The sequence below is a fragment of the Dreissena polymorpha genome, chromosome 1 (assembly GCF_020536995.1).
Source record: "Dreissena polymorpha isolate Duluth1 chromosome 1, UMN_Dpol_1.0, whole genome shotgun sequence".
Taxonomy (NCBI): domain Eukaryota; kingdom Metazoa; phylum Mollusca; class Bivalvia; order Myida; family Dreissenidae; genus Dreissena; species Dreissena polymorpha.
In genome coordinates, this window is record NC_068355.1 from 41,703,957 (window position 1) to 41,717,185 (window position 13,229).

The 13,229-nt window shown below is 36.6% G+C and overlaps 1 protein-coding gene across 4 annotated transcripts in view; it reads left to right on the plus strand.

The window, feature by feature from the left end:
- The window catches only part of LOC127877987 (regulator of MON1-CCZ1 complex-like), a 43,489-nt gene extending 33,461 nt beyond the window's left edge, over nucleotides 1-10,028 (plus strand). For 3 of the 4 annotated variants that reach the window (XM_052424337.1, XM_052424343.1, XM_052424348.1), the window contains 6 exons: nucleotides 4,050-4,127; nucleotides 4,445-4,549; nucleotides 5,445-5,513; nucleotides 5,629-5,699; nucleotides 8,307-8,461; nucleotides 8,950-10,028. In XM_052424337.1, coding sequence (XP_052280297.1) covers nucleotides 4,050-4,127; nucleotides 4,445-4,549; nucleotides 5,445-5,513; nucleotides 5,629-5,699; nucleotides 8,307-8,461; nucleotides 8,950-9,032 — 561 coding nt within the window. In that variant the 3' untranslated portion in view covers nucleotides 9,033-10,028. Of the gene's footprint in view, nucleotides 1-4,049; nucleotides 4,128-4,382; nucleotides 4,550-5,444; nucleotides 5,514-5,628; nucleotides 5,702-8,306; nucleotides 8,462-8,949 lie in introns of those variants that run through there. The other variant, XR_008048708.1, reaches the window with a different exon arrangement.
- The last annotated feature ends 3,201 nt before the right edge of the window (nucleotides 10,029-13,229 follow it).

The window sequence follows — 13,229 nt, forward strand, 5'->3', positions numbered from 1 at the left end:
TTGAAAAACATGGCCGCCAGTGGGCGGGGCAGTTTTTCTTATTTGGCTATAGAGAAACGTTGTAAACACTTTAGAAGTCACAATTTTTGCCCAATCATCATGAAAGTTGGTCAACACATTGGTTTTATTAATATGTCGGACGAGTTCGGAAATGGTCCAGATCGGTGAAAAAACATGGCGGCCAGTGGGCGGGGCATTTTTCTATATATATATATCTAGTGAAAACATGTGAACGCTCTAGAAGTCACCTTTTTTTGCCCAATTTTCATGAAATTTGGTCAAAATGTTTGCCTTAATGATATGTTGGTTAAGTTAAAAAGTGGTTTCAGTCTGTTGAGAAACATGGCCGCCAGTGGGTGGGGCAGTTTTCCTTATATGGCTATAGAGAAACCTTGTAAACACTCTAGATGTCACAATTGTTGCCCAATCATCATGAAAGTTGGTCAAAGAATTGGTTTTATTGATATCTCGACGAGTTCGAAAATGGTCCAGATTGGTGAAAAACATGGCTGCCAGTGGGCGGGGCATTTTTCTCTATATGTATATATTGAAAACATGTGAGAGCTCTAGAAGTCACCGTTTTGGCCCAATTTTTATTAAATTTAGTCAAAATATTTGCCTTAATGATATGTTGGTTGAGTTCAAAAGTGGTTTCAGTCGGTTGAAAAACATGGCCGCCAGTGGGTGGGGCAGTTTTCCTTATTTGGCTATAGAGAAACCCTTTAAACACACTAGAAGTCACAATTTTTGCCCAATCATCATAAAATTAGGTCAAAACATTGGTTTTATTGATATCTCGGACGAGTTTGAAAATGGTCCAGATCAGTGAAAAAACATGGCCGCCAGTGGGCGGGGTATTTTTCTCTATATGTATATTGTGAAAACATGCGAACACTCTAGAAGTCACATTTTGGGATCAATGTAAATGAAATTTGGTCAGAACATTTGTTTCCTTGATACGAGAGTTGAGTTTGAAAATGGTTCCGGTCAGTTGAATAACACGGCTGCCGGGGGGGGGAAGTATATTTATATAGTAAAAAAAGCTTGTGAGATTTCTAGAAGTCACATTATTTGCCAAATCATCATGAATCTTGGTGAAATGATTGGTTTTATATATATCTCAGATGAGTTCGCAAATGGTCCCGATCGGTCAAAAAACATGGCTGCCAGGGGAAGGGGCAGTTTTCCTTATGTGACTCGAGAGAAACCTTGTGATCGAACACTTTAGAAGTTACATTTTTTGCCTAATCATCATGAAACTTAGTCAATACATTGGTTTTATTGATTTCTTGGACAAGTTGGAAAATGGCTCAGATTGGTGTAACACACTTTTTAGCTCACCTGATGCTCAAGTGTGGTTTTAGGAATGGTCTTTGTCAGCCGTCTGTCCGTCCACATTTGGTTTGCAAACACTCTAGCATTCACATTTCTCAAGCATTCTTTATCAAAGTTGCTGAAAGATCTCCGTCAAGTTTGATAATGAGCAAAATCACATAATTAATGCCATAATTATTGCCCTTAGATTGTTCAAATTTTCTTTATATTATACAAAATCCTTGTTAACACTCTAGAGGTCACAATTTTGTTTCAGATTTTATGAATCTTGGTCATAATATTTATTTTTGTAGCAAGTTTTAATGTTTGGTAAGTGTGGTCAACTCAAAATATAGGTAACCATGTCAAATCTTACAAAAACAAAAACACTCCATACGCCAGAGTTTTATTTCAATAATGATGAAACTTGACCATGATGTTTGTCTGGACAATATCTACTACGACGCTATTTTGTTTGGATAATGGTGAGGTTGATCGGCCGGGCGTTAACTAATATGCACCGGTTTCAAAATTTTGAATCTATTTACGTGTGTAATCGATCGAAACAACGACGTCATTTAATGATAAGTAAACAAAAATTGCGAAATCGAAATGAAAAACAGTGAAACGAAACTTAATTTTTAATTGTTAAATGTCTGTTTTTGACAGTTTTGAGCACAAAATGTCCGTTTTTTGTTAAAAATCGCGGCCGTATTAGATTGAATTGTCCGTGTCTGTGAATTGTCCATGTCAAAATGTCCGTCCACGGCTAGTCTAAAAGAAGGAAAAAAAAGCCCTGGTTGTGTGTATTAATTTTTGCAAAGAGACACACTGTTGATCTATACTCTTGACCGTGGGTTATTTGACAATGAACTATGAAAGAATTATATTTTGCGTAATTAAATATGGAATTGCATTGATTCATAAAGATAAATGGAAGGCGATCTTGTAACTACACAGGCATGCTATAATTTTGGGCTTGCTTGATTTTATTCCTTCTGATCTATACTCCTAACTGTTGGTTATTTAAGAAATAATTTGTGTACGTAATAGTTTGTTGTCGAATAACCCATGGCCGGAAGTTTAGATGCATAGGGATTAAATATGAGTGCGAAGCACGAGTGATTTGAAACCAGGCATCTAAACTTCCGGCTCTGGGTTATTCTATAACAAACTATAACGTACACGAATAATTTTGATTCTAACACGGTTTTTACTCAAGATTTATACAGTGTATCTTATTTTTCTTGTGTACTATTTTATGTGAAGTTCCGCCTATAAAAATAACTTTCGACTGTTCTGTTGATCAGATCTCCGACTTTCATTCATAAAATACCGGATTATTACCGGTATGCTGGTGGAAAATGTATCGGCATGTTTTGTTTAGTTACAGCGTGTGCTTTCAGTGTATAAGCTCCGCCCATAATTATTGCTGAATAACCCATAGACGATTTTCTTCCTTGTTTATATGAAATTTGGCATGTGTTAAAATTTACAAAACACTATGATATAAAATATTATTTGTAAAAAAAAATATGGAGTTGCACTTCATATTTATAAAAACATACCTAGTAACTAGTAAGGTAGTTTGCCATATATAATTATATTGAACACTTTTCATAGGTCATGATTTCATACAAGTGGAAAAATGGTTACAGGGTGGTAAAAACTGATTGCTTTGGCAATTTGGCAGCAGTATGGCATTAAAGAGTTAGGCATTGTGTGGCTTATATTGATAGATTTGTCTGCTAATTTACGGATGAAAATTGCTCAGGGTCACTTCTTAGGTTTGAAGTATGTTTAAATGCCATTTGAAACTTGACAATTTGGTTGCCCAGTCAAGGTTTAAGTTTTTCAGATTTTTTTCTTGCAGAATATGTTTCCAGCTGAAAACATTTATTCCCCATATGAAAAACAAGCAATGGACCATGACTGTTTATTACTCTCTTGAAAAAATCTTGGGCATTTTTTCACTTGTAATTTTGCACAAATATGTTATTGGCAGGTTAATTTTGTGGTAAGCTAGTTTCTTAGATATGGTTTTAGGGATTTCATAGATCTGGCCATTGTTATTAGTACTAAATATAGGCAAAGGTTTTGTGCTTGATAACAAAGTGAGCTTATAGTATTCTACTTCATACATTTATATACAAGTTTAGATTGCGTATGGGGAGTGTAAGTTTTATGTCAACAGTATTTAAGCCTTTACCACTTAGATACCTATTTTCACGCATTTGTAGTCCCTCAGAAAGTTAAATTGAATTTTAGACCTTTCTTACTAGATTCAAGTTTTTAAGGCTCCAACTCCAAACCTTAGATACTGATGAGCAGCAAACCGCATAAAACCTGAACAGACTGCGAGTTACTCGCAGGCTGTTGTGGTTTTATGCTGTTTGCACATAGCCATTTCCACTGTGCTTCGAATGGGGAAAGGTTTAATATAGAAAAATGGTCAATATGGTGGAACTAGAGGTGACCATAGGTTTACACCTGGTACATCACTGTGTCAGTTTGCATGTCCAAAAAGTACCTAGGTTGATTAAACAGGGTATGTGGCTAAAGGGCCTATTAGGAAATATTCTGATTACATGTATTATAGTTTTCTCATATGACAAAAATTGTGGTAGCAGAAATAACTAAAATGTGACACCGTCCATACATTTGAAGGACTTAAGCTAGTAAATGAAATTGTTCATTGGTAACTTGTGATAATGTGATTTTTTGTTTAAAATTAGAAAATCCCATACAAGTTCAAGGTGGCAGTTCTGATTGAGTACATCCGTTCTCTGAGTCAACGCGACATTCCCGTACAGGTGGGCACTCCAGTTTATACCTTCCTAACTATGAGTTTTGTTTTAAACGTCAAAGTTTTATCTTTTTTTCATTAAACTTGATAGAAATGCTGATGTTAAAACTAAATTATCACTGTTTAGCCAAGATTTATGATCAACCAAAGTGAATAGTTATGGCCCTTGGTTTATTGAAATAAGCCTCTGTCTGAATCCATGCTGTATCCTCTAAGCTCCAAAGACAAAGCAATGTCTGAAGTCAGTTTCTCCGTGTTCCAGCACTATGTGTATGAGCTGCTCATCAACAAGCAATGTCTGAAGTCAGTTTCTCTGTGTTTCAGCACTATGTGTATGAGCTGCTCATCAACACCCTGGTGCATAACAACTGCTTCTACCAGCTGCATCAGTTCCTACAGTACCATGTCCTCAGTGACTCCAAGCCCCTGGTACGTGGACACTGGGGGAGGGTTATGGGAAACTGGTCCCTAGAATTTCTCTCTTACTGCCTTATACAGATTTATGAACTTACATACAATTCTTAGATTTTGAGATATTTTTGTGTCTTGAGTTTGTTGCTAGAATGTTTGCTTATCTATATACATAAAGTGAGTATTTAAATCAATGTCAACAAAAACTACATTTCCAAAACATTCTGCAAGTATTAGTGTATTGTTATCCCCCGCCAAAGACAGAGGACAATAGAATTGGTGTTGTCCTTCTGTCAGTTTGTCCGTCAGTTAGTATGTCCATCTATCTGTCACAAACTTTTTCATGGCTACATCTCAGAGATAAAATAAGAAATCAACATGACACTTCATGGGTGTATATTTATCAATGAGGAGAAGTGTCATGCTCAAGAATCATAACCCTTCAATTTCTTAAATTTGAGTTTTTTCCCTTTGTTTTTTGTATGATGTTAATTTACAGGGCTATATCTCAGATACCATACAAGATTTTAACATGAAACTTCATGGGTGTATTGATATCAATATGGGGAAGTGTCACTGAGGAGAATTACCTTGCACAAGAACCTAAACCCTACACTTCCCTAAATAAGAGTTATTGTCCTTTGTTGTTCTTGTATGATGTTACTTTTCATTGCTCTATCTCAGATTCAATACAAAATATCATCATGAAACTTCATGGGTGTATAGAAATAGGAGAATTTAAATGTTTTTAACAATTACCTTACACTTAATTATTTTGTTAGGATTATACTGTGTATCAAGTTATTTGCACCAATCTATAAACAAAATTTATTTGGCGGGGATATCAATTCAACATATTTGCTTGTTTTAATTGCAGTAAGGTCGTAAAATAAAATTAATTTTCATGTTTCAGGCCTGCTTGATGCTCTCCCTGGAGACTGAATACCCTCCTGCCCACCAGCTGGCCTTGGACATGCTAACGGTAAAAAACAACACATGGAACCTATATGATCATCTCCACTCTTCTCCATATTTAAATCAATATCAAAGTACAGCAAAAATACGCCAGTTCAATTGTTGTCCTGATCTTTTTCCAGAGATTAGCAACTGCTAATGAAGAAATAATTGAAGTGCTGCTGTCCAAAAACCAGTTACTGCCAGCTGTAAGGTGAATAGTTTGTGTAATTTATCTGTTGAGTGTTTGTGTTAATTGTCTATTGAGGGTTTGTTTAGTTTTGAAATAGTAGTTTTATGGCCCATACATTTTAATTGACATAACCTTAAGCCAGTTTTATTGGCTATACAATTTAATTGATTATATCTTTTACCAGTTTAAAGACAAGCGCTGGCCCAAAATATCTTTGAGCCACCCCCCCCCCCCCCCCCCCCCCCCCCCCCGAAAAAAAATTTGGAAATTAGATTGTCTGTGCTGCGTTTTGGGCCTATTGCCAACCAGTTTTCGTTTGTTTCATCTGCATATATACATATAGTTAGACTTTAGCATTTCAAAGTAATTTCAAATTAAAATTCCTCTCATCTTCAAAATCTTACCTTTAGACTTTGCATGTTTCATCACCGAGTCTTTTTTCAGGATATTGCAACCTACAGTGAACGTGTTGGAATTCTGCATCTTAATGCATAGGTCACAGTACATTGATTTTGATTCATTCTCAAAGCAAAACCAATTATTATCAACTTTCCATGAATCTTGGAATGCTCTATTTTATTTTTATTTATTTTTTTGTTCAGACTCATTTTCGTCCAAAGGACGCCTTAAGGTTAAAGAAGACATGTTAGCGACTGCACGGACAAAGTGGTTACTTCCATTTATATTGTAGACGATATGAATTACTCTTCCAATGTGTTACAAATTCGTAACTTTAATTAAACTTTAATTATTGCAATTTAACCGCGCGTGTTTTTCACGTTTTCCTTTGATTAAAATACGCCGCTGTTAGTTAGCATAGTGTATGAGTAAAATGATCAAATTAATTAATTATCACCTTTCATTTCAATCGAAAATTGGCAGAAAGTTGTAACATCACTGACATAGAACTAATTATTTAATTATCACTCTTTAATTTAGATCGATAGTCAGCTTGGAAATAATTAATTTATTGTCACGCTTATTTTCATTTTTAATCTTATAATACGACATTTGCGACCGGCCGCTATTTTGTTTGCAGACAACAATATTAACTGTGTATTCAAAGCTCCACCCATTTTTACGTTTCATTCAACAACGTCATTTCATGTGTAAGCGAGCTCAGTTTTGATGGCCAGCTACCATGTGCACTTCAATAACAATAAGGTCAAGCGATGTCTCGATACAGGTGCAGACCGGTTTTCGTTCATTGTCAAAATTGCGAATACTTTCATTGAAACAAAGAGAAAAATATAGAAAACCAGTTTCGGGTTAAAATGGCGGCTGTTTTTAATGAAATTTTACGAGATTTTAGCATTTAAGCAAATCCGATTTTTCTTGAGCCAAATTCTCAATATTTTCGCAAATGGCTCAAGTGGCGAACGACAGTGCGAGCCCTGCATATATTCAATTTGATCCACAAAAATTAGTGTCAGATGTGTAATACTTGTTTCACAGTTATTTGTTATTGGCTTTTAGAGAATAAAATATATCTCTGTAATCTATATTAATAGTGTACGATTGTTTTTATGCTCCCCAAAAATTTTCAGGGAGCATATAGTTGCCGGTTTGTCCTTCCTTCCTTCCTTCCTTCCTTCCTTCCTTCCTTCCTTCCTTCCTTCCTTCCTTCCTTCCTTCCTTCCTTCCTTCCTTCCTTCCTTCCTTCCTTCCTTCCTTCCTTCCTTCCTTCCTTCCTTCCTTCCTTCCTTCCTTCCTTCCATACCTCCTTCCTTCCGTCACATGCACTTTTGTTACAGTTTCTCATAGCGCCTTCAATATTTTACTGATCTCTTACATATTTGGCATGTAGGTACCTTGCATGGACCTCTACCTTTTGATGAGGTTTGGGGTCACTGGGGTCAAGGTCACCGAGGCTAATAATTGATTTTTCCGTCACACTTTTGTTACAGTTTCTCAAAGCGCCTTCAATATTTTACCCATCTCTTACATATTTGGCATGTAGGTACCTTGCATGGACCTCTACCTTTTCATGAGGTTTGAGTTCAATGGGGTCAATGTTAAGGTCACAAAGTAATAGATTTTATTAAGGTGGTAAGTGCCCTTCGATAAGTAATATGACAATCTAAAGAATTGATGTTTTTGTGATCACAGGAATTTTTTATCCGAAGTTTATGAAACCATGCAGAATCCTTCATGGAGGGCATATCTGTCATATTGTTCCACTCCAGTGAGTTTTTAAAGAGTTATGGCCCCTTGAAAAATAATTAGTTTCCACACAAGGAACACATATATTGACAAAGCGCATCATGGGTTTCACTGATATCCTTGTTTACCCATGTTCTAAAGTCTAATATCATAGTCAAAGTAATGGAAATGGGCCGTGCTCTGTGGAAAGGGGGTTTAATGCATGCGCGTAAAGTGTCGTCCCAGATAAGCCTGTGCAGTCTGCAGGCTAATAAGGGACGACACTTTCCGCTTTTATGGTATTTTCTGGTTAAAGAAAGTCTCTTCTTAGCAGTTTTGGACTGCACAGGCTAATCAGGGACTACACTTTACACACATGCATTAAACCCCCTTTTCACAGAGCATGGCCCAAATACATTATGAAATCATGTCTAGAGGTTAGGGAAAGTCTTTGAATACATTGTGTACCACTGTTATGTTGGCCAGGTTTATACGTAAGGCTGGTATTACGGACACAGTATCATCCAGGAAGTTTCTGGAGGCCGCCATGAACACCCTGGACAAGCAGCTCTTTTTCACCGTCTTCAAGTTCTTCCAGCAGAGAAACATTCGTCTCCGTGGCAGCCCAGTCTTTCACCCAGGTAACCACTACCAGAACTTTATACTGTTGGTATATGAGATTTCTTACCACACTCTTTTATGTTAACTATAGTGGGCTTGCTACCTCAGTTGTGAAGTAATCTTAACCACTAGCCTTGTTTAGTGGTTCAGTTTTTGTGTCAAGCAAATGAAAAAACTTATAAACGTATTTAACTCTAACATGGTATTCTATTTATCCCATCATTTTCATATGTTTCTGTCTTTATTTTTAATATGAACGAAAGAAAACGACGGAGAAACATCAAATGATGTAATTTAAATAAACAAAATGCAGTCACTTTATTAGGGGTTCGATGTTTTCAACAAGGTGAAAATGCAGCATACTTTATACCTCAAGGTGTAAAACTATTTTAACAACAGACTTGATAAAAAACATAGAAACATTTCAAATTGATCAGATTCATAAATACTGTTGTACACAGAAAACAAAGGGATACCTTGAAATAAAATAGTTGTTTATTTGTTTCAGGTGAGCACTGTGAGATTTATGTAAAACACTTTGAGGAGCTCTTTGGAACGGATGCCATCCCACAGTCGGTGGCTGTTTCTTAAGAAGAGTCCACTGCCGCTGCTCAAATCAATGTACATTCTGCTGTGACAGTTATTACATTTCTGTTTTGAGTTTGATGTAATGAGGTTGTGTGACTCGTTCTCTGTAGATTGGAGTAACAATGTGGGTTTTGTGCAATAATGATCATGACTGTCAGGTAATGCAAATCTGGCTGGGGCTTTGCTCACAGATGCAACGCACATGTGAGTGAATGGGGCTTGTTTTCCATCTCTTTCTCAACAATGCTCATAAGCTTTCAGATGGTCAGTTCTTGACAATTTGTTGGAATGAAGTAATTTCTTAAATGTATGTTGTCATTAATAAATTTTAGTATTTAGATTTAATGTCAAATTCTGTATGAATGGATTTAAAATGTCAAATTCTATATGAATGGATTAAATTAATGTGTTATTTCGCAAAGTGGGAAGCACAAATCAGTGCAATCGTCTGCACGTCCGTAGGATTATCTGGAAATGTTGTATTCTCAATTTTTCTGTATCTGCTGGGTTGAAGATCCGATTTCACTCGATTTTTTACAGCTGAGTGACATAAATATTTATATGATCGTCCAGGGACTTTGTTTGTATAGGTCCCTGGATCGTCATATGTAACCGTTAATTTATTATGCTATTATTTTGTTATTTTGCTCTGGCGACCTGCCACATGCTATTCGTATAATCTTAGAAAAAACGATAAGAATGTAACGTTTTTCGATATGTCAAAAAGACTTTCCTGCTCATGCACAGTATTGGATAGAAGGTATAATTATGCAATTTAAGAGGTTTGCGTATTAAGTCTGCATAAAAAGGTATATTTTATCGGATAAAAATTAAGAAACGTACTAGTGGTTTAAAAGTCCAGTATGCAAATGGTTTTTTATTGTTGCATGTTGTTAATTATGAGACTTATTTGTATTACCGTTAATTGTAAGGCAGTATTTATTTGAAATCTGAAACATTAAATTAATGTATATTACATGAAATATATTATAAATCGGATGTTTGCTTCGTTTAATCGACAAGTTCATGTAAGCAAACACATGTTTTGGTAAAGATATCTGATTCAGAATTATATCATGTGCTTTCAATACTGAGACGGACCTTAAGTAATGAACACTTTTTTTACTCCGAGCCAAATTATGTTTTCATAATACTACAGTAGTCTGATGTTTTCGTTTTAATCTGCTTACATTCGCATAGTTTCATGATCGACGTCCTCAAAAAATAACGCTAGATTAAACGCTACGCTTACATAGGGCCGCGGTCACAACCGGGATGTATCAAGATATTTGTAGAAAACGTGCATTGGCGTCCCTGCGCAAGCGAAGAAGTTGCATCGTTGGTCGTGAGTTCAGTCGTTAAGTCGCAGTGCGTCGAAACAACGTCTAACTCGTTTTGTTTCACTGAATTATTCGGACTTTGCCAACCTATAGACGAATAGTGTCTATGCGGACGACGTACGACGCTTTTGCGGTCACGTGCTACTGATTTCTGTTAGTTGTTCGTCTGGAGCGGTTACCACAAGGACATTGCGGTAGACGAGCGTGTGTCGCGTCTTCTTTTCACATGTTCTTTTAGTAATGCCACAGTGCAAGTTTTAATTCCGCATTGATTCTTTTTCAAGACTACCAATACTTAAAAAAACGCGCGTATTTGGTATATTAGCAATAGTGATTGATTTACGCCGGCATTAACATGATACCTGTATCCAAGGGCGCCAAAGGACCGAATGGAGGCTACTGAAAGGCTAATTCGACATATTATAAGAGGAGCTTGTTAGAAAGATACATTAAACGCGGTGCGCTCCTGACTTGCGTTAATGACGCACACGTGAACGCGAGATCTGAACGCGATGCTGCGAATGACCGCGGATAATGCAGGGAGATCGCCGCTCATGTGTTCTATCAAAATCAGTTCACGAATTGTCCTTGCTCGTGACACATATTGACAAAGTTTTTTTTTGTTCTGCAGCCTTTTATTGGCACGAGCCTCAGTGGCGCATCTACGATGGTGCAATTTTCTGACGCTGAATGACATCGCGCAATTATAACCAACTCTCCGAACGCGAGTTTGTGAGATTCTTTTGTCGACCTTAAGTTGTTTATACTTTAGAGACTAAAACTAAGTGAATCAATTTACGAAAACTTACATCTTTGACATGCACCCATGATCTAAACATGTAAATGCACTGAACTGATTTAATTTAGTTATGCTTTTCACCGAGACTCATTGACATTGAAGCATGTCAGATGAGTGTAACTGTTCATTCATCAATTAAGGTTAAGATGATGTTCGTTTTGCATTCAGACTAGATATAGTGCCTTAATTCATTTATTGATGGCTGGATTAGCGTCGCTTTTCAGTATCGGTGTAGCAGGCTTTAGTTCTATAAGGTTATGTCCCATTTATAGTCGTTTCCTCGAGAGAAATGAGCTGTTGAAAAATTTAATGATTTTTATAGTGACACTTTCAAATTGTTTCATAAACATAAATAAGCGATTCTAATCCTGCGAGTTACCCTACATTAACAGGTACAGATATGTCGTGGGCGTTTAACCCTTTATGCCGAGTGTACTCTCCCATCCTTCTAAGTTGGATCAATTTATTTCCAAAATTAGGAATGTCTAGTATATTTATTTCTATATTTAGAACATTTCTTACAGAAATTCCTTTAAGCAAACAGCGTAGACCCAGATGAGACGCCGCATGATGCGGCGTCTCATCTGGGTCTACGCTGTTTGCAATGTCCTTTTTCAGGACGCTAGGCATAAATGGGTTAATACTAAATAAACTTAACGTTCATTGAAGCGTAGCAAATGCATATCATAGCTTATGATATTGCATTGAACAGTGGTAACATTTAAAAGCGGCTGCTTTACCGTCTTAAATTATTCGCGTTTCTAACGCTACTCTCATTTTTATCTTTTTTCTGACGCTAATATAGCCACGATACTGTATTATTTATTAACGGTTGTCGTGCAATTTTTTTTCCACTAATCAACACTATGATAAAACAGGTCAGCATCTAACAAGAAATATTATTTTAAGAAATTGAGCGTTTGAACTAAACATGTACATGCCAATGAATGGCTCTGAGAGAGCTTAGTTCCTGTTTAATGCGTATGGAACGTTAATCCATTCCCGAACAAGGTTATGCAGGGTTGCCGGAAGTGATTTCTCAAAGGCCAACTTTTCGCTCTGATGCTCGGTTGTAAATAATATTAACTTTCACATGTTCATAGCTACTTAATTGAGGATGGCTCGCAAATTCTGATTTCACCAGTAGGAACCAGCATTTTAAATTCATTTAACAATTACAGTAAGCAAAAATATTAATAAGACAATACTCTGACTCATTACTCAGTAAAAATGTAAGTTGTCTGTAAAACTTAAATCCTGTACGTTTTATTGCCTTATGAAAAAGTGAGCATCAGTTCATCTTAAAACAGATGTAAGAATTGTCGAGATGAAGCCGGGACCTGTTGACGTCAAAGCACGCTGTGGTTACCGATCTTGTGATCTGCCGTCATACACGCGCAGAACGTTATGAATTGGCTCGTGTACAATTACAGAAGGCGAAGGCTGTTACCTTTTTTGGACAATTCGGTCTTTTTACTCAAATTCAGAGCCAAAAGTATACAAATATGCCGTTTCCATGTTTTTTTTTATGTTTCTGTCCAGGGAATGGAATACTAAGTACAAGGCAAAAGATCAACGAACCGCTTACTCCATGGGCAAGATGAAAGGATGTATCAGCATTTTCCCCCATAGGTGACCACTCGCCATAGATGAATGCATTCTATGCACGCGAGTTGATGCTTTATTTTAACATCAAGATGTGGGCTTTTAAATCGATACCCTAACCTTATTTGATATATAAGAATTATACGTGTTTTCCAATGTTAGCGTACATTACCACATACTAATTCGACCTATCCGTGATGTTCCTCAGGCTATATTTGCGGACATAGGGGATTTGGAGCGTGTGAGTTGCTATATATAACTTTATTGCGAAATGTATCTGCTTACTTCGTTCTTATGAGATACTATTGGACCAGCGCCATGCTTTGAGACGAAAGATGCGGATGATGTTTTGGTCATTGAATGACAATATTCGAAGTATACGCTTAATAATAATAATAAAACGCTTGGTTCGTTTAATACGATAAGATGTGATGCAACAAACAAAAGCATGTCCGA